We start from the raw sequence: 19,348 nt of genomic DNA, 5'->3' as shown, positions 1-19,348 counted from the left end.
ACACTGTTGGTAGGCATGTAAACTTGTTCAACCACTCTGGAAAGCAGTGGGGGGGTTCCTTAAATAAACAAACAAATGAACGAACATAGAACTACTCTGTGATCCAGCAGTCTCACTCCTGGACATTTATTGGAAAGATTACAAAACAGGATATAGTAAAGCTATCTGTTCAAACTTTTCAGACAACTTGGCTTTTCACAGACAGCAAAAATGTGCAGTCCAAGACAGAGGAACAGTGGAACAACCTGGCTAAGGGTTCTATGAGCAGAACTCCATCCATCACCACATGAGCTAATACAGCCTAGAACAACAGCTAAACCAGGGCCTGTGACCCCCAGGCTGGGCCTGAAACCACCCTCACCTGCTAGATGTGAACACAAGGCTTTATAAAAAGCACTGCCATCTCAAAGGCTAGGAGTCAGCATTCCCCAGAGACCAGGCTCTCCGCTATACAAACATCAGGAGGATCATGGTCCCAGAGACATCTCTGATAGGGCGTGGAGATGCTCTAGGTTCTGCCTTCTAGGTCATAAGAGACAGTAAATATGAATTCTAGGCTAGGGATGGCTTGGTGCGCTTTGTTCCAGGCTAATCCTTAAGCAGCAATGGCTCCTCTCTGAGCAGTGTAACATCTCAGTTCCCAACCCTGCCAAGAGCAGCCCCAGGGCTGTAATTACACCACCACTTCCTCTCTGCATTGGAAGGAATTATCCTGCTAATGACAGAGATTTGTAACACGTTAATGACCTATAATATCACAACTCATCTCCTTTCAAGAAACTATACTGTGCACACACTTTTTATTGTGGTCCCTCTGTTCCTGGAAACAGTCTGGGAAATTGCTATTTAGAATAGTTCCGTTCATTTAGCAAAAAGGAACCTTTCCTGGGCCCCTGCTATGCACGAACTGCAAAAGGTGAAAAACACACGCAGACTCACTTATTCTCCAGTTTAGAATAAAGGCAGACAGGCCAAAGTCTACACTTGGCAATATGGTAAAACCAGGCACAGCACAATGTACCAGGAAAGACACACCCGCTGGCTGTGAGTGCCAGCTCAGCTACTTACAGGCAGTATAGACTCGGGTGAGTTGCATAAATGTTATTTGCCTCAGTTTCCCTATCTGCCATTTCCCCCTGGGAATACTGATGATGCTTTACATTAGAGTCTGACACCAAGTGTGGGCTCAGAATCATAAGATGTTCTAAAACTGCTAGGTATCTGAATATTTAAGGCCCTGGCAATTTGATCTTCACTGGCCAAATATAAAAATACAGGTGGTTTATGAATTGTCTCCATTTTTGGAGTTCCAGGGAATCATGCCGCTATTCCAATACATTTACACACATTCTACAGCTTTAAGCATCCAGAGCAGAATTTCACAAAATTGAAAAGGACACCATCACCCCAGAAGGCCCGTGACAGGAATCTACACTCTCCTCCAGGGGACAATGGGCAATGCCTGGTCATTTTGAGTTGTCATGACCTCAAGAGGGCAAGGCCCTTGTCCAGCAGGTAGAGGTCAAAGACGTAGCAGATGGCCTGCAGTGCACGGAATGGTGCTGGTCCTTGGTCCAGGGTGAGGATGACCTGCACAGCGCTGCCCTATGGCTCACCGTGCTTCACCTTCAGGAGCTCCTGAAACTGGGCAGAGTTGCTTCTTCTCCACCACCCACCAGACAGGACTTGCGATGGCATTTCAGGCTCCTGGCTATGCCAGCCTGGAGATTTTGCTCTCTGCTGCCAATCTTGGTTCTTTGTGAGAACACCAGGCAGTCAATTAAATGTAGTAGAGTGTCAGGCGTGGAAAGCAGCTCCCAGAGATGACTCATTGGAAATGACAGCCAGCCCCAGAGGTGTCACCAGATTATACCCTGGTGTAATAAACCATACTTATGATGCTTCTGCAAACCAAGACACTTCCACTCCCTCTGTTTAATAATCTAGGAAGGCACTTGATCAATTGGGGAAAGTTTTTAGTTAAAAGTTATTGAAATAAAAGGTTTAATTCCCAACTGGGTGCCAGTGGCTCATGTTTATATAATCCTAGCTACTCGGGAAGCTGAGATTTGAGGACCGAGGTTTCAAGCTGAGCCAGGCAGAAAAAAGAAGTCTGTGATACTCTAATCTTCAGTTAATCAACAAAAAGCTAGATTAGCGACATGGCTCTAACCTTGAGTGAAAATGCCAAATAAGAGTACAAGGCCCTAAGTTCAAGCCCCCAAAACCCCCCTTCCACAAACTAACACTTGATTCTTTAAAGGATAGCTTGTGCTCAAAACATGAGTTTTTCTATAACCGCAAAAAATAAACGAAGAATGAATTCTTTACCTTTTAAAATCAAAGCACCTAACAGATTCAGTTTTACCTAAGACAAATATAGTAAATATAAAGCCCATATTAACAACAAAAAATATTTTGAAACTATCTACTTGAGAACTCCCAAAGAGAATTCCTCTCCTTCAAGATGATGAAATACATTTGCTGGTCTCCCTCTTTTGTTTTCAAAATTTCCCACTAATGATGAAAACATAGACGATAAAAGTAGAAGAGATTACAAGACATGAAAACAGACATGAAATGGAGGGATCTGGAGTGACTCAGTAAGAGGACAAAGTAAGCAAAGATAGGCTTCTTCCTCGCTGATGAGAAACAGGCCACGCTGCATCTTAGAAAACTCAAGACTTGCCTATCAGGGTGTCTAGGGAGGTGTATGTGACAAAAGGAGACTTGGAATTGCTACCACTGTGAATAAGAAAGCAATTATATTACCTTATCTTCACCCTACTCCACTGAGGAACTAAAATACTTCTTAAAAAAAGAAAAACTAGGAAACCACACAGGCTGTGAATTTGGAGAAAGAAGAGAGCAGGCTCAGCATGGTAGGACAGATTTCAGGAGATGTCAGCCCAAGGAAGATGGAGAGACAGAGGCGCTTTTCTCTCCTCCCAGCCACACAACTCCAGGCAGCCACACTTAGAAGAAGAAAATAACAAATGCAAAATGCGAACCGAGCACAGAGAAGAGTTACAAAGCAATTATAATTAGTATCTCTAGAAGTAAGACCTTGCTCATATGAAACAAGAACTGGACACTCTAGAAAGGGGGAGAAAGAAAGGAAGAAAAAAGGCTTCTTAGAAATTAAGATTGTAAAGCTAATTTTTTTAATTCAGTAAAATGACTAGAAAAGAGAATGCTGAAGAAACTCCATGAAGAAAGTAAATAGCACACAAAAGTAGCAGGAGGAAAATAGGAAAAAAAAGTTCGTGGGTTCGGGGGGAAGACGGGGGGGAGGGGCATAGCAAAAGAAAACTGCAGGATAATTTCCTAACACTGAAAGGCTCAAGTCTCTGAAACACTAAGAATCTAGAACAACAAATAAACTAAGGCCTGTTATTCTAAGACTTTGAAACATCAAAAACAAAGAGATGACCCTGAATGCTCCCAAAGAAGAAACAAAACATAAATATATGAAAGCAAAGAATGAGGACAGAGCTTCCTCCAGAATTCACCATAGTGGCTCTAAAGGTAGGAAAATGGAGAGAAGAGGCCTTAAAATCCTGCATTTATCAGGTACCAGTAGCTCATGCCTGCCTGCAATCTTGGCTAGTCAGGAAGCTGAGATCTGAGGAACACTGTTCTTCAGGCTAAGCAGACAAAATACATGAGACTCTTATTTACAATGTGCCAGCAAAAAATCAAGAGTAGAGGTGTGATTTAATTGGTAGAGTACCAGACTAGAGTGAAAAAGGCAAGAGAATTTAGGCCCTAAATTCAAGCCCTGGTTTTCACACACACACACACACACACACACACACACACACACACACACACACACACAATCTGAATTCTCATATAAGATCTTTATTCATTTGTCATAATCAGTAGAAACTTTGGGCTCTCCTGGCAGAGATTTGCAATAGAGCAAAACCTTGATACATAAAGCCATATAATATAATGCTAAATGAAAGGACCTCTAGGATATAGAAACAAAAGCCATATAATGAATGATTGTTATCCTTAAGGTACTATGTTATCTCTCATCTCTTTTGCTGTCCCTTGGTTATCTCATATTGTTACAGTATCTCACTTTGTTCCCTGATATATCGGATATATTTGTATTTGGTTATTTGAAATTGGATAGGGAAGGGGGGAAAACAAGATGATAGGTGGGGGTGGGGGGGAGGGAAATGGGGACCAAGAACATGAGAAAGGGTATCAATGCATGTGAAGTAATGCACCTTCTATCTGGCAAATATCATGTAACCCTTCTATTAATTATAATAAAAAATATATGAAAAAAGATCTTTCTTCACAGAATTAAATGCTCAGTCAATCAGTCATGATGGTAAAATAACACTTTGAGACATATTAGATGCTCCACGTTTTAACTTATTATGCACCATTTCCACTAATATATATGATTTAGACATCAAGAGCACTAACGTAGGAAAGAATTCTCAGAATGAAGGTAAGAAAATTTCAGGACAATTTCTGTGCAGGGATCCTGGGAGTCACACATTTGAGGAGCCTAAAGAGACAGCCACAGAAATAAAAACAATAAAGTGAGTTTGAAAATTCACCCTTGCAGAAAACCATACTGAAGAGTATCTTACCAACCTAAGCCTCTTACCCAGCGTCTCCTGTTTTCAAGAATCTAAGCACTTTTAGGGAAACAAAATATCAAGAAATAACATTAAAGGTTCATCGTTCACAAAATTGTAATATATCTTGGCTCAGTAGAAGATATATTGCGGTCAAAAAGAATTGAATACAGACCTACCCAGAAGTTGAGACATCACGTTATGGTACACATTAAAGATGGTACTTATTAATAAAGGTGGTACTCATTAATAATACCAAGAGAACAAGAGCCTCATGAATAACTGGGAATATTATAGACTGGAGGCATAGCTCAAGTGGTAGACTGCTTGTCTAGCAGATTCAAGGTCCTAGGTTCAAAACCCAGTACAACTTGGGAAAAGAATCCTACTTAATGAAAAACCTGCAGGAATGATTACACTTAATGAAAAAGATGACAAAAAATCAGCTGATAGCCTTGTCTTCCATAGCAAGAATACGAAAAGACAGACTGGTCCTGGTGGTTCAAACCTGTATTCCCTACTGCTCAAGAGGATTCAATATGGAGGACCTAAGTTCAAAGCTATTCTGAGCAGAAAAGTTCAACAGACTTCACCTCCAAATAAACAGCAAAAGGCCAGACTGGAAGCATGGTTCAAGTGGTAGAGCACCAGCCAAGGAAGTTCAAGGCCCTGAGTTCAAACCTCAGGACTGCCAAAGAAGTGAAAATGTATATCTGAATATACATTTGTGTGCATATTGTTTAGAAAATTGTTAGAAAAAGTCATTAGAAAAAAAATTAAAATATTAGAAAAAATTATTGTTTCAAAAATTATTGTTTAGAAAAAATTAAATTCCCAAAGAAACAATTTTAAAAGATTTATATAGTTACCCCAGCCAAAGTACCTGATACCTCAAGGGGTAGCGAGCAAGGAAACAGATCTTCAGTTTTCTTTTTCTTGCTGTTTTCATCTCTTTAATACAGGCATCTTATTGCCTCCTTGCTTATAGAACTAGTAAGAATGCGTCTTAAATTGTGTGTGGGGGGGTGTGCATACACACATGTGCACATGTTCACGCTAGTCTCTGGACTTGAGCTCAGAGCTTGGGCTCTATCCCTGACCTTCTTTTTACTCAAGGCTGGTTCTCTACCACTTGAGACACAGTGCCATTTTTGGATTTTTTTTTTTCTGAGTAGTTTGTAGAAAATAAGAGTCCCACAGATTTCCCTGCCCAGGATGGCTCCAAACTGAAATCCTCAAGTCTCAGCCTACTGAGATGCTAGGATTACAGACGTGAGCTCCTGATACTCAGCTTCATGTTAATTTCTAAAAGCAAAAGAAGATACATAGCCACCAAATGTGCTATAACATGGCTTTCCACATGCTGGCAGAGCACCCACAGCCTGGCAGGCGTGACGCAAACGCCTTGCATCGTGTTCTGTGTAGGAAATGGTGACTCTGAATCACTGCGCTTTGGTGAGACTCTCCACCTCAGTGTGTGCCTTCCACCGTCCTGAGCTGAGCTGTGCAGAAACATCTGGAAGCAAATTAAAAACATATAACCAAGGGGATGCAACCATTTAGTCAATGCTAAGATAATTGACTTACAGCTGCTACTCTGGAGATGTCACCAGAGCTATTTAGACAGCCATAGAGTAAAGTCATAGTTATTTTTAAATATTTGGGGGGAGAAATAGTTAGAAGCAATGGATTGAACTCTATAGGATGTCAGTAAGTGCCACCTCTGAGAGCTGGTTACCTAAAAACATTAATTAGGATCTCTGATTAGTAGAGTTAAGTAACTAACCTGCCATAAAGTAGCTCTGAATCTACCTTTCTTTTTTTTTTTTTTTTTTTTTTTGCCAGTCCTGGGCTTGAGCTCAGGGCCTGAGCACTGTCCTTGGACTTTCTCAAGGCTAGAGCTCTACCACTTGAGCCTCAGCACCACTTCCGGCTTTTTTCTATGTATGTGGTACCATGGAATCGAACTCCAGTCTTCGTGCATGTTAGGCAAACACTCTACTACTAGGCCAAACTCCCAGCCCTGTAATAAACTTCTATAACAAACCTTAACTAAACCCATAAAACTGCCCAGAGATGCAAATGAGTCTATTGTTCTGCAAATGAGTCACGGGTCTTGTTCCAATTCAGACCTAACTCAGTTACAAAGAAATACTCCCTGGTTTTGAAGCCATTCTTAAAACTCAAAATCACTTAATTATTTCCTTTCATTGGCTGAGGAAACACCCCAAGTTAGAAATTAGAAACATTGAAGACTATCTATTAAAGGCACCATGACCATTTAGTGCTTAAACAAAGAGAAAATGAGGAAAGCCATGTGCTCCCTGAGAAAGGAATGAGAGAGTATCTCCACATCCATGTTCTAGTTCAATTCAACTAAATTGGAGAAGCCCTCAGGCCACTAAGATGAGTATGCTTGGAAAGTTCAGTCCCTAAAGTACTGACAGTTTGTCCATGCTAGGAATCCGGTGAAACAGCACAGCCTCGCTCCAAGGAAAGAACACAACACCAGTGGGCCCTGGCCCCTCAGTCAAGTTCAAGTCCTGGGTCTGCCTGGATCCCAGGCTGTGGCTACACAAGACACATGTGAAGTGTTCTGCAGAGAGCCCAGCATAGAACATCCCCCCCACAAAGTGAAAAGCCATGGTGGGTGCATGGCACAGCACAACTCACTTCTGCTCTGTTCCATCCTGCGACTCCAGTTGCTCTTCAATGCGATTGAAGGTCCACTATTAATAGGCGAGTTTGAGTTAACAGGCGAGTTTGATCCATTGAGTAAGTCATCAACATTGCCATTACTTCTTCTGGGCTGCTTAATTTTTTCTTTCATGTTTTTTTTTTTTTTTTTTTTTTGTGGTTCATGGGCTTGAACTGGGCCTGGGCGCTGTCCCTGAGCTCTTCGGCTCAAGGCTACCATCCTAACCTGTGAGCCAACCCCCACTTCCCATTTTCTAAAGGTTAATTAGAGATAAGAGTCTCAGGTTCTTTTGTGCCAGGGCTGGCTTTGAACCTTGATCCTCAGATCTCAGCCTCCTGAGTAGCTAGGATTACAGATGTGAGCGGGCTGCTCATTCTTTAAGTGAATGTTTTCTCTGGAAATTCCAAACATCTGTTTTGAGTGGTTGATTTAGAATCCATACCCTTGATGCTACTTATTTAATCTATATTTTGTTTACAAAGGACCTACTGATTCCCCACCATAGGCAGTGACAAAAGCATTCTTCGCACTTCCTGCTACCTCTCCCCTTGCTTTCGTAGGACCTTACTTCACTTGTGACTTTGAATGCTGATTGATACGTAGTAATTGCACATACTTAGGGGGTGCAGAGTGATTGTACCAGGACATATATACTGTGTGAGAGGGTCGAATCTGGCTGACTAGAATGCCTAAAACCTCATGTCTTCCTATTGGGTATGGTGAAAAATCCTCTTTGCTGGCTATTTGCTCTTATGAAAAAAATGACCATTTCTCTTTCCTGGCTGAATAATATTCCACTGTGTATAGACATTGCCCCTCTGTCTTAACCCATTCATTTGATGGCACACACTTTGGTCAGTTCCGTATCTTGGCTATTGTGAACATGCTGCAATATTCAAGCGTGTGATCATCTCTTTTCAACATATGGACTTCCGTGCCTTTGGCATCCAGACTGCGATGGCTGAGATCTGGAGAAGCCCCATGTCTCCTTTCTTGAACTTCCATTCTGTTTTTCATAGTGGGTTCATGAATTTGAGAGTTGCCCCTCTCAGCATCCTCACCCACAGTTGTTAAGTTCTCTGTTCCACACATTAGCCATGTTCACTTGCGTGAGCTACTCTCTCCGTGTTATTTTAATTTTCTTTTCCCTGGTAATTAGCATTTTTTCATATACTGGGTCCTTTGTGTCTCCTTTTTTGAGAAATGTCTATTCAGTTTTTAATTGGATTTTCTTTTGCCTTTGTCTGAGTTCCTTATTTGTTCAAAAAAATTAATCTCTCATTTTTAACCTTTTATTATCATATATTAATTGTAATAATGGTTTCCCCATGACATTTCCATACCTGAGTGGAACACACTCTGGTCATATTCACCTACCCCCATTACTCTCTTATTCTCTCCCCAGCTTTTTCCAAAGAGATCCCTTTCTGCTTTCATGTCTTTAAAAAAAAAATTCATCCTGCAGCCAGGTGTCTCACCACTTATTTTAAATGAATGTTTCCTCTGGAAATGCTAAACATCTGCTTTCCGTGGTTGATTTAGAATCTACGCCCTTGAATGCGACATACTTAAATCCATATTTTGTTTACAACGTACCTATTAATTCCCCACCATGGGCAGTAACAAAAGTATATGAATAATCCAGAGAAGAGTTACCATAGAGGGAGGCTAGGGTTGGCTGATGCTATGGAAATACCAGGCTGTTTTGTACTCAGGATTTGAGTATCCTTCATCCCCAGCTGGCCTTGGGAGACCCTAAAACCAACTCCCTGTGCAGGTGAAGGAAGGCTACACTGGCCACAGGAGCAGTGCTACTTCTGGGTCCCAATGACACCCTCCCTGCATCTGCCAACCACCTATGCATGTGCCCACGTGATCAGGGAAGAACCAGGAAAGCTGCATGCACATGGACAAGAGGCTCAGAAACGGCAGCGTGACAGATGTGTCAATCAGAAAAGAGAGCTGATTCACCATTCCAGATGCTGAACCTGGAGCAGCGAAGCCGCTGACATGGAGGTGCTTAGGGCATCATGAGAACAAGCCCTTGACATTGCAAGCTGCTTAGATTCCTAATTGGCCTCTCCTGGGAAATCTTAGTTGAGTCATTCCCAGCTCTCTGTGTCTGTTTTGAAGAAGACAGACGTAACAATGACATTTGTCCCTTGTGTTGAGTACTCAATAAAATAATGCACATGAAGAACTGAGCACCGCACAGTGCGGGAATGAGAGTTGTAGATGAATAAATGGAGTCCTCTCCTCTTCCTTTTCCTACTGTGGTCCTGAACTTACAACGACATCCGCCACACTGGGCCCTGTGCTTTCCTGCAGTGACATGGAGCATCTGAGAGTGCAGACCCCTCACCAAGGAGCTCAGCTGGTTGAGCATCCCAGCCCACAGGCCTGGGAGCTCTGGCATGGACCATGGCACTGTGGACCTGCAGAGCTCTAGGGCTGGGCTAAGCTGGGCTAGATCTGCTCATTGCCTCCATGCCCTAGCACACAACTTAAATACAACTTCTAATTCTGACACCTCAGTGTTTCACACTTCAAATCCCATTAGCTCAACACACCTACAAAATGCTCGTATGTAAGACAAGATGTGGTTATATTTAAACTGCCTTCCAAAGCAGTACGCGTGGGGAGAGGTATTTCTGGAGCAGTAACTTCAATTGTGCAGCTAGAGCGGTCAACTCACAACTCTCTTGTCACTGGCACCAGCCATGAAGGTACAAACCACAAGGGTGTCCTGACCTGCTTGCTATTTGCTGCATACACTGAAGGCCCACTCCAAAGAGTGGGAGCTCAGAGCTGAGGGTTGGATGGCCCAGCCTGCCTCTGAAAGCAATCCCTCCACATGACAAGAGCAGGTTTGGAGATAGCTCCATGAGCAGGCTTCACTAAACAGCTACACAATAGTGTCATTGCAGAAGACCAGAATGACTTCCGAGTACTCTCTTATTTCCACCCTGCCGAACGTAGGAGAGTGACTTCTGGAAGGCAGCTTGGTGCTCCCCAATCTACACCTGCCATAGAGTAAGAAAAGATGGTGCCCACTGAGACAGCAAGGATGACTCAAGAATAAGGCCAAGAGGGCTCCAGCCTAGTGCAGAGGAGGCAGGCCAGTGATTGACAGCTCCCGCCATCCTCTGTGCACCCCGCGTGTGGCAGGTGCTATTTGTGGGCGCTGGGGAATGGGCCAGCCAAAGACTAGCCTCCTTGCACAGGGTGTGATGCTCAAGAGGAGAGGCTCAGGGAAAACCCAAGGAAACAAGGAAAAAAGAACCTGTAGCAAAGGGCTGTACCAGGCTGGGAACCCAGAGAGACTCCAACATCCAGGGCTGGGATTTTGCTCAAAGAGCAACCAGAAGCTGCCTTGAGCAGAGGATTGAGATGATCCAGGAAATGCTTTAAATGCTCTAAAATTATAAACCACTCAGTTTCGCCTCTCAATGAACCCTAAGCATATTCAACGCTCCTATTTTCTCAATGTGACTCGAGGTCATGAGATAAATGTTCCAGAGGTCTCAAAATTGAGAAGCACCCAGGCCAGTACTTGCACCCCAGATGTCTGACTATGCCATCTGTGCTTTAGGGTTTAAGTTTAGGGTTCAAAGAGCCTTTCGGTGTGATAGGAAGTGTGGGTAAATGTGGCTGCCTCTTCTTAAAAGGGGAAGTTCAATTTTAGAAGAATAGTTCAAGGTAGCAGATGGCAGTTCATTAATGCACAGAGTCGTCCTACACATTTATTTAGATCCAGCCCCATCTAAGCACTGATTCTATTATCCCAGTAGAGACCTGGAGCCCATCCAGGGACCTGGAGGTGCTCAGAGATGAATAGTTGTCACCCCTGGTCAAACTCTGAGACTTCATCCACTCACCCTCTCAGAAAACGCAATGCAAGAGGGTTTTGTTTTGAGAAGTTTCGGCTCATACGCATAAAAGTGTTTCTTAACAGCTGTTACTTTCAAAAGATACTCACAAATCAATCTATGTTCTTAGGAAGGGCCCTCCGTCATTCTTGTCTGGGTCCCAGCACAGAGGCTGTATCTAGACAGTCCCCAGTGATTGCTGGGGACTGACATTCAGAAACTATTAGCCTAAGTACTGCCCTCCTGGCTCCGCAGTACTGGGATGGAACGACCCCCGCTCCTGGCTACAGCACAAGCACAGATCTAATGCTAAGCTGAAAAGGGCTAGGCCAGCAGGAGCTGGAGTAGAAGGAAAAGCATGGAAGACAGGTCAGCAGAATGGTGTGCCCTACATCCAGTCCCTGGAATCCATGCACACACAGTCACGGGCACAGAGGAGTGAAGCCTGAAGGTGGAATTAAGGCTGTGATCAGAAAGGGGATAATCTTGAGTTGTGCAGGCGGGCCCCATGTATTGTACAGGATTGTCAAAGTGACAAGATGGCTCAGATGGAACAGAAAGGGCCTGAGACGGCAGGATGAGGACTCAGCCTGCTAGGCTGGCTTTGCAGGACAATACCAGGAGTCAATTGCAGAATGGCCTCTAGATACCAAAAAGAAAAGAAAAGATTATTTTTTTCCTTTCTCCAAAAGGAACCAGTCCTGGACGGAACCCACTTAAGACCTCCATCTTTCAGAAATGTAGGAGAACACACAAGTGTGCTCTCTGGGCCCGGGTTCCACTCACCTGTTACAAGAATGGAGGGACACTGCAGCCACAGAGCAGCTGGGGCTCACACTGCTTGGGATACAAGACAGGGGTCCCCAATGGAAAATGGAAAATTATGTCTTGTGTAGTGCATGTGTTAGGAGCCCAAGAGAAAGAATAAAGACAGTAGGAAAGACGAAGTTCCCCTGGCTCTGGCACCTCAAGGAGGGAAGCCAGACAGAATGTCCCTGACCCCGGTAACCACAGAAGATCTGACTTGGGGTGATTGGTGGAGGGAACCACGGAAAGTCCTGGATAGGCGGGCATGTGGTAAGAAGTGAGCAGAGGAACAAGGTATGGCCACAGTCACCACCTTCCTGACTCATGTCCTCATTCTACCCCTGTCCTTTCTAAACAGACAGCACATGGAGGGGAGGGGACTTTGAGAGGCTCCAGGGGACCCACGTGATTCTGGGCACTGGATTCCTCACTTATTCTAAGGCTGGAGATTTAAACTCTTCCACACACAGAGGGTGACTCCACAGCGCCCCCTAACCGTGAGAACTGGGATGACACACCTTAAAGGTGGCACAAGAAGCCCCAAGTGGGCTCTGGGGGGACCTCCAGGTGCAAAGGCCAGAGCAAAGGTGCAGTGTGAAGGGAAGACAACCGAAAAGTTGGTACCTGGATGTTGAGTCTCCCACGATGGGCTCCGAGGCCATAGCGCTTTGTCGTGGAGGCGTGGAGTTGGAAGTCTGTGATTTTCAAGGTTTCCAAGCCAAGAGGAGGACAGCCTAGCAAGAACAAGGTTTGTTAAGAACGAGGACCAACACTGGAAGGAAAAGCTTCTGGGTTTTCTAATGTGGCCTCCCACTTGCCAGCATGGCCCCCACCCCGAGAAAACTGTATTTCCAAACACCTGAGGTCATTGCAACTATCAATATTTTGCTGATTTTCTCTCTTGATGGCCTTTGCATTCTGCATATGTTTGCTCTGATACCTTTTTTCCCTGCTATTGTCTGAGACTGCTTCCAATTAAGGACCCTTCCACAAGAGACTGGGTCAAGGCTCAATACTGAGTAGATTTTGGAATTATCTCATGGTTGAGCTCTATAAATTAATCAGAACTTGTTGGCTTTGCTTCAGTAACCCCAGCCTTTGTATTGTGCATGCTAATGAGCAGAGTGATATAAAAAGAAATGGAGAAAACACTATTGTCTTCTCTTCTTGGGAAAAAAAAATGGGTAACTCTGAAAACATCCCCTAATTGGTTTTTCTCTACAACACCAGCGCTCTGCCAGGCCTGGACAACCTTTCATATGCAACCCATTGTCCAGAAACAGAAGGGAATTAGCAGCAGCCCAGGCTGGACACCAAACCTCCCAGGCCTGGGCTGCTGTCCCCACCCACCAGCCTGCCATGATGCTGGCATATCTCAAAGGGAGGCCGCCCCCTGGCCATCCAGCTTGGGAAAAGGACAACAAACATCTCCTGAGTAGGAAGGTATTTGTACTAAAGTATCAGATGCCCCCACATGTGTGGCCTGTGTGGGTTAAGTCAATGCTCAAAATGGTTGTGCCCAGAATCTGGAGCACACCAAGGACCTGGCTGTACATCCAGGATAAGCCCTTGCAGGGGAAAAAGCTACGTGGATCTCAGGAGGTCGGAGGATCCTGGGAAGGTGCCAGCCGCTGGGGGCTCTGTGAGCACCTGGCAGAGAAGGGCTGCCCAGGCACCGTAGACCTTCGAGAACCTAAGACACCAGCTAGCTCTTCTCTTGAGTTCTTAGAGGAGAAAACTGAGGTCCACAAAGCTACAGTGAACTACTGAAGGAGTGCTGCCATCAGCAGAGCTGGACAGCAGATCTAGCCTCAGTCCTGTTCAGACTGGTAAGATAGTGCCACACTGCTTCTCTGGCCCTGCCAATATCTTCTGGGGGCCACCTGTACCATGCAGGGGGGCAGAGCTAAGCAGCCTCTATTTATGAAAACTATATAGGTATACAAATAGCCAGCTGGACTGATGTGTGTGTGTTTATATAAAGTTGCATACATGTATATATAAATAAATAACTGACTCAGTAAAGCAACAACAATTACAATTCAAAGCATTTCTTCCAAAAAATGAAACTCCTTATAGGTATACAGATATTTCCATTCGAGGCTGGGCACTGGTGGCTCATATCTATTATCCTAGCTACACAGGAGGCTGAGATGTGAGGATCACAGTTCACAGAAAGCAGGCAGAAAAATACAGGAGACTATCTCCCATTAACCAGTGAATATGCCAGACTGGAGATAGGGCAAAACTAGTCAGGTACCAGGCATGAGAAAAACAGCAGAGCAAGAACACAAGTCCCTGAGTTCGACAGACACACAAATTCAATCCTTTAAACCAAGAAGAAACTATCTGAATAACACTGCATGTGTATCAAAAGTCATTTCCTGTTGATACACAGAAGTTGTGGTGATCCTCTCACACCTAATATCAACTCAGGGATTCAGTGTCTGCCTTCGCCAGGCTAGGCTGGCAAATGCCAGTGGCCAGAGTGAGATTCACACAGCTGTGGTCCCCACATCTGCCAAGCACCTTGTACTCTTGTCCGCTCTTCCAGGGGAGTCAGAGCAGAAGCCAGGAGATCTGCTTTCCACCCCCTTCCCCATCTGCTGCACGGTTGATGGCATCTTTGATGAGAGCCCAGATGGACACGTGAACCCAGCCAGAACCAAGATGTCATCTTCCACAACCCCAGAATCTGATACTGGAGATTTTTCCCTTATTAGAAGATGCTAGCTTTAAATATCTAGTTTTGTTTGGAAGCCTTTTCCCTTGTTTATGCCATCTAGAAGAAGCCCAAGAAGGATCCACCCTGAGAGAACACAATGTCCTTGAAAGGAAAAGGGAGAGCTACTGACCAGCATGGGTGAGCAAGTGTCCTTGTAGGAAGCAAGTTAAGCGGAGTGAGAGTGACCCTTCCCCCCTCCCGCAACGCTCTCTCTCTGCCTTGGGAAGAAAACTGAGCAGACAATCAAAAGAACACATGCAAAGCACACTCAGACACTCAGAAGGCAAGGAGAGGTGATCTCATGCAGAGAACTAGGGAGTTTCTGGTACCCCTGAAATCTCCAGACCTGCAGAGGGAGCCTGACCATTCCTCTGTCCTGCTATTCCCAAGGCTAGAAAAGAACTAGAGAGGAAGATAAAGGAGAAGAAAAGAAAGAAAAAAAAGCAACAAGGAACCACCAGTTCCCTCCTCTCCAGGGCCCACACCCAGGCTGATTCTGGGTCCAGAAGTCACATCTTCAGGACTCTAGCTATGCTCGCAATTTTGAACTCCAGCTGCCAATGGAGGAAGCTCAAGCAGGGCCTCTGTGGCAGTGGCAGCCAAGCAAACTCCACAGCATGATGGAGTCAGCAGAAACCTCCACAACCCTCAAAATCAGAAACCTAAGAGAGGAGAGACAGGCTATCGGCCGGGTCTGTCTATGGGATGACTGAGGAGTGAGAATCAGACTCACATAGTCCCACAAGAAGCTCCTCTAATCAAAGAGCTGAGTAAAATGAAACTTAGCACCTGGAATTTACTACCAGCTGAACTATCAACAGTCAAGGCATTTTCAGATATAGAAGTATTTGGAACATCCACCATTTCCCACCATAAACATAGATCCTTTTTAAGAACTCTAGGGATAAGAAGAGGGGAGAGACCTGCCGCCTAAAGAACTCTGAATGCAACACAACAGAATAAGAAAAATTAGTCAGAATTCCTTTGGTTGTGCATTCTCAAAGAAACAGGTGGCCCCTGTCCAAGGACCTATCAATCACAACGCCACCTTCCAATGATGTGGAATTCCCTCAGCCTTCAGGACACATTACAGAGGAAGCCAAGAGTGGGGTGCATTGATGAGCAAGTGAAATGAAGAAGAGAAATGAGAGTTTCAAAGCCTAATTTAAATATTGATAAACCAGAAAGTTAAAAAAAAAAAAGGCAAAGCTTTGTTGGAACTGCAACATACTTAGGTCCTAAGGCCAAGCCATGAGATAATTCCTAAGCATAAGACTGCTTTAAAAGAAATGGGGAACTCATTCATTCGCAGGTCTTTGTCCCTCTTCAGTGTTCTGCTAAGCTTGGCTACTCTGTGTGGACGGCAGCCACCGACCCTCCTGAAATCCTCCTCAGGAGAGGCTCCTGCTCTTTCCAGAAGAACACAAACTCTAGGCTGCCACCATCAAATCAAGGGTCTGTTGCTTCTGGGAAGGAAAAGGTTCTAATGTTGAGAGACACATGGGTAGGGAGAATAGGAGGAAAGGTGTGAAAAAAAAAAACCCTTGGGGAAAATAGTAATTAGTGAGCCAAGATGTGTCACAATCTGGAGGAACAGCAAGTGACAGTTGCAAGGATAAACTTACTTTGTCTGAAGGCATGTGGCTCTCCAGTGCTGAGTGCAGTGCCTTCCCCTACCTCTAGGTTCTGGCAAGATGGGGCCCTCTGCTGTGAGCCCATTCTCCACCACACTCACGGCAGGAGAGCTGTTCCTGGATGGCGCTCTCTGCATGGCAGACCTATTCACTGGAGATCACCATGCTGGCATATAATTATCAGTCATCAGGCTCCTTACTCCACCACCATAAACTGCTGTATGTGACCTGTGTCATGAACACACACACACACACACACACACACACACACACACACACACACACACCAGCTCTCCAACAAAGTGTACCTGTTTTCTTTAATATCATGAAGCTACTGGGGTCTTGAAGTTACAGTCAGAATACAGTGGATAACTCCTAAATCAGCGCGCCCATCCTAACGCTGTCTGTGTCCTAACATTAGCCAGGGTGTACAGGGGTAAACTGAGATTTGGGGTCACCTTAACTCCATGAAAGCTAGGAAGTGTCCAAGGTCAAATTCGGGAATTGAATGTGCCATACGATCCTAAGCATCATCTTTATAACATCATCATTTGACTCGAAAAATCCTAAGTAGAATTTGAATGCTTGTGTGGTATTTGGGGTAAAAACAGGAAAAAAAAAGTTGTACCTAGGATGGGGATTGGGGTTCCCTGGTTAGAAAAGGGGAACTCAGAATTGGGGACCTAGAGGCCCACAGTGGTTACCTACTAGGAACCGAGAAGTCTTAAAAGGCATGGAAGGCCCTTGGGGACACATTCCTGGCTCTCTTGGATTTCTGCTGTTATTGTCACCTGTAAATTGGACAGCTTTGATTTATGGAATTGACTTTCCTTGCTTTTCCAAACTTGGCATTAGTTTTGACTAATGAAAGCCCTGGAGGCCATTTCCTGGGGTGCTGAAAATGTGTTTACCAGGGCTCAGCCTGGCTCAGACACCACAAGCTCCCTAGTGGGGCACGGGCCTAGCTCTGGGTCTTGGGAAATCTATGAACCAATCTCCCTCTTATCTAATCACTCTTGGAAAGTCCTTATCACCCACAATATCAAGGAAGACCCTTCTGCCCTTCTCCACTGCCCTGCTGGCCGACAAGGCTCCCTCAGACTGAGCCTCAGAACCTCAGAGGAGCCTTCCTTCCCAGAGGCCCTAATTAACAGGACAACTGTTTCTCTCACAGGCGTCTTCCTAGACAAAATCCCCCAGGACCTAGCTGGGATCTCACCCATGAGGTAATGCTGGCTCTGGAGGGTCCAACAGAGGGACCGATCATAGAACTGGAAACTGAGCCTAAGCCACTCAAATCTTCAAGGACCAAGAGGCACCTTCACCCCCACCTCCCCGCCACACCACCTAGAACATTCAGTCTACAGATGCTTCATCTGGAATGCACCCCCACACTGACTCCACCTCACCCCACCTTCATGAGCCTCTTCACCCCACCTTGGGGCCAGTCTCATGACAAAAGTCAATACCGTGAGATTCTCCATTTAATCTGCCTCCCAGAAGAGTCCGGACACCCTTACTGCTGTGACAATGGGTTTTCAGCCCTGAATTCCCAAGGCTTGACTGAAAATCGCTCGAACAAATCTTGAGCCACTATAACTGCCAATAACCAAGGCCCTCCCGCAAGGGAGTATGGGTTCCAAATAGCACTTCTTGACCCTTAGTCACTTAGTTATCATCTTTACACCATTTCCACACCTATGTACCTTCCACACTGTTATTTACTCAATATTGTTATTGAGATGAAATCATTTTCACGAAAACACATGAATATGAAAAGAAATTTTATCACTAGGAGCCAGCCTAGGGACAATGTCGTTATGACTCTGGAGGAGGCAAAAAGGAAAAAAAAATATAGCAGGAAGGACAAAGCACACACCACAAAAGAAAAGATTAATCGGTTTCTTTCAAGTTTAAGAAGATCTGTTATTTAAAAGACCGCACAACCGGAGTGAACCAAAGTAGGAGACGACCCTAGCTGTGAATGTATCTGACAAAGGACTCACAGTACTTTTAAGAAAAGAGAAGAAAAAAAATCTCCCATAGATCAAAAAGAAAACCAAGAGCAAAATAGAACCTAAATAGATCTTAGCAATTAAGCTATCCAGATGGCAAGGGAACATCTGTCATTAGTCACCAGGAAAATGCCAATTAAGACCACAGTGAGATACCAGTGCCTTCTCACAATACGAAGAAAATGAAAACAATCCCTAAGACCACATGCTGACTTTCAAGGAAGACAAGTCCAGGGCCCCCGCGGGCTGCTGGGGAGAGTGGGGATTGGTACAAGCAAGGTTCCTCTCCTGGCTCTCACTGAACACTGATTCTCCAGCAGTGCCTCTGAAGGTAAACACCTGAGACAGGAGGGGGGCGAACGGAATAGCCAACTCTGACTAAAAAGCACTGGACACTTGGATTGTTACGTTCCTTTGCAGCTCTACTGTACAACCTTTTGAAGTTCTGAACATGTACTTATTATAATAATGCATTCGCATACACAGCCGAAGACTCACACAAGAATAGTCTTAACTGCACTTTGTATAAGAGCCAAAAGCTAAAAACAACTCACACCTCCTTCCACAGGAGAATGAATAAATAACTTGTAGTCCTGCAGCAGAATACCATAAATCAGAGGGGTAATGAACCAGGCATGTACAACATCATTTATGTTCATAAATACCATGCTGAGCAAAAGAAGTCAGACATGAGTATACGATGAATACTGTCTCGTTTGGAACCAGGAAAAGTCATTTCAATGAGAGTGATCTTTCAGGGGTTGGGGATTTCAGAGGCTCCGACCATGAGCAGTTCTATGTCTTCTTCTAAACTGCAGTTACAATGCTGTATATCCTTGGTGCGTGAATGATGTGAACAGTAAGCCAATTGTGTACATGGGACCTAGGGAGTTAGGGGCGGGATTCCTATTCCTTTTTGGCTATGTGTTAGATAAAAGGCTTAGCTTTCCCTGACTAATCAATTTTTCCAATTTAGGAGCAAACAAGGGTTGTGCC

General features: G+C 44.6%; 1 protein-coding gene across 2 annotated transcripts in view; it reads right to left on the bottom strand.

Annotated features, from left to right (window-relative positions):
- The window catches only part of Cpxm2 (carboxypeptidase X, M14 family member 2), a 96,932-nt gene that overhangs the window by 63,529 nt on the left and 14,055 nt on the right, over positions 1 to 19,348 (bottom strand). For both annotated transcript variants that reach the window (XM_090345674.1, XM_090345675.1), the window contains exon 3: positions 12,603 to 12,712. In XM_090345674.1, coding sequence (XP_090201800.1) covers positions 12,603 to 12,712 — 110 coding nt within the window. The remainder of the gene's footprint in view (positions 1 to 12,602; positions 12,713 to 19,348) is intronic.

This window comes from Megascapheus bottae, chromosome 15, assembly GCF_031878675.1.
Source record: "Megascapheus bottae isolate mThoBot1 chromosome 15, mThoBot2.hap1, whole genome shotgun sequence".
Lineage (NCBI taxonomy): Eukaryota > Metazoa > Chordata > Mammalia > Rodentia > Geomyidae > Megascapheus > Megascapheus bottae.
The sequence above is the reverse complement of the archived record's forward strand: the minus strand, read 5'-3'. Positions and strand labels throughout refer to the sequence as shown.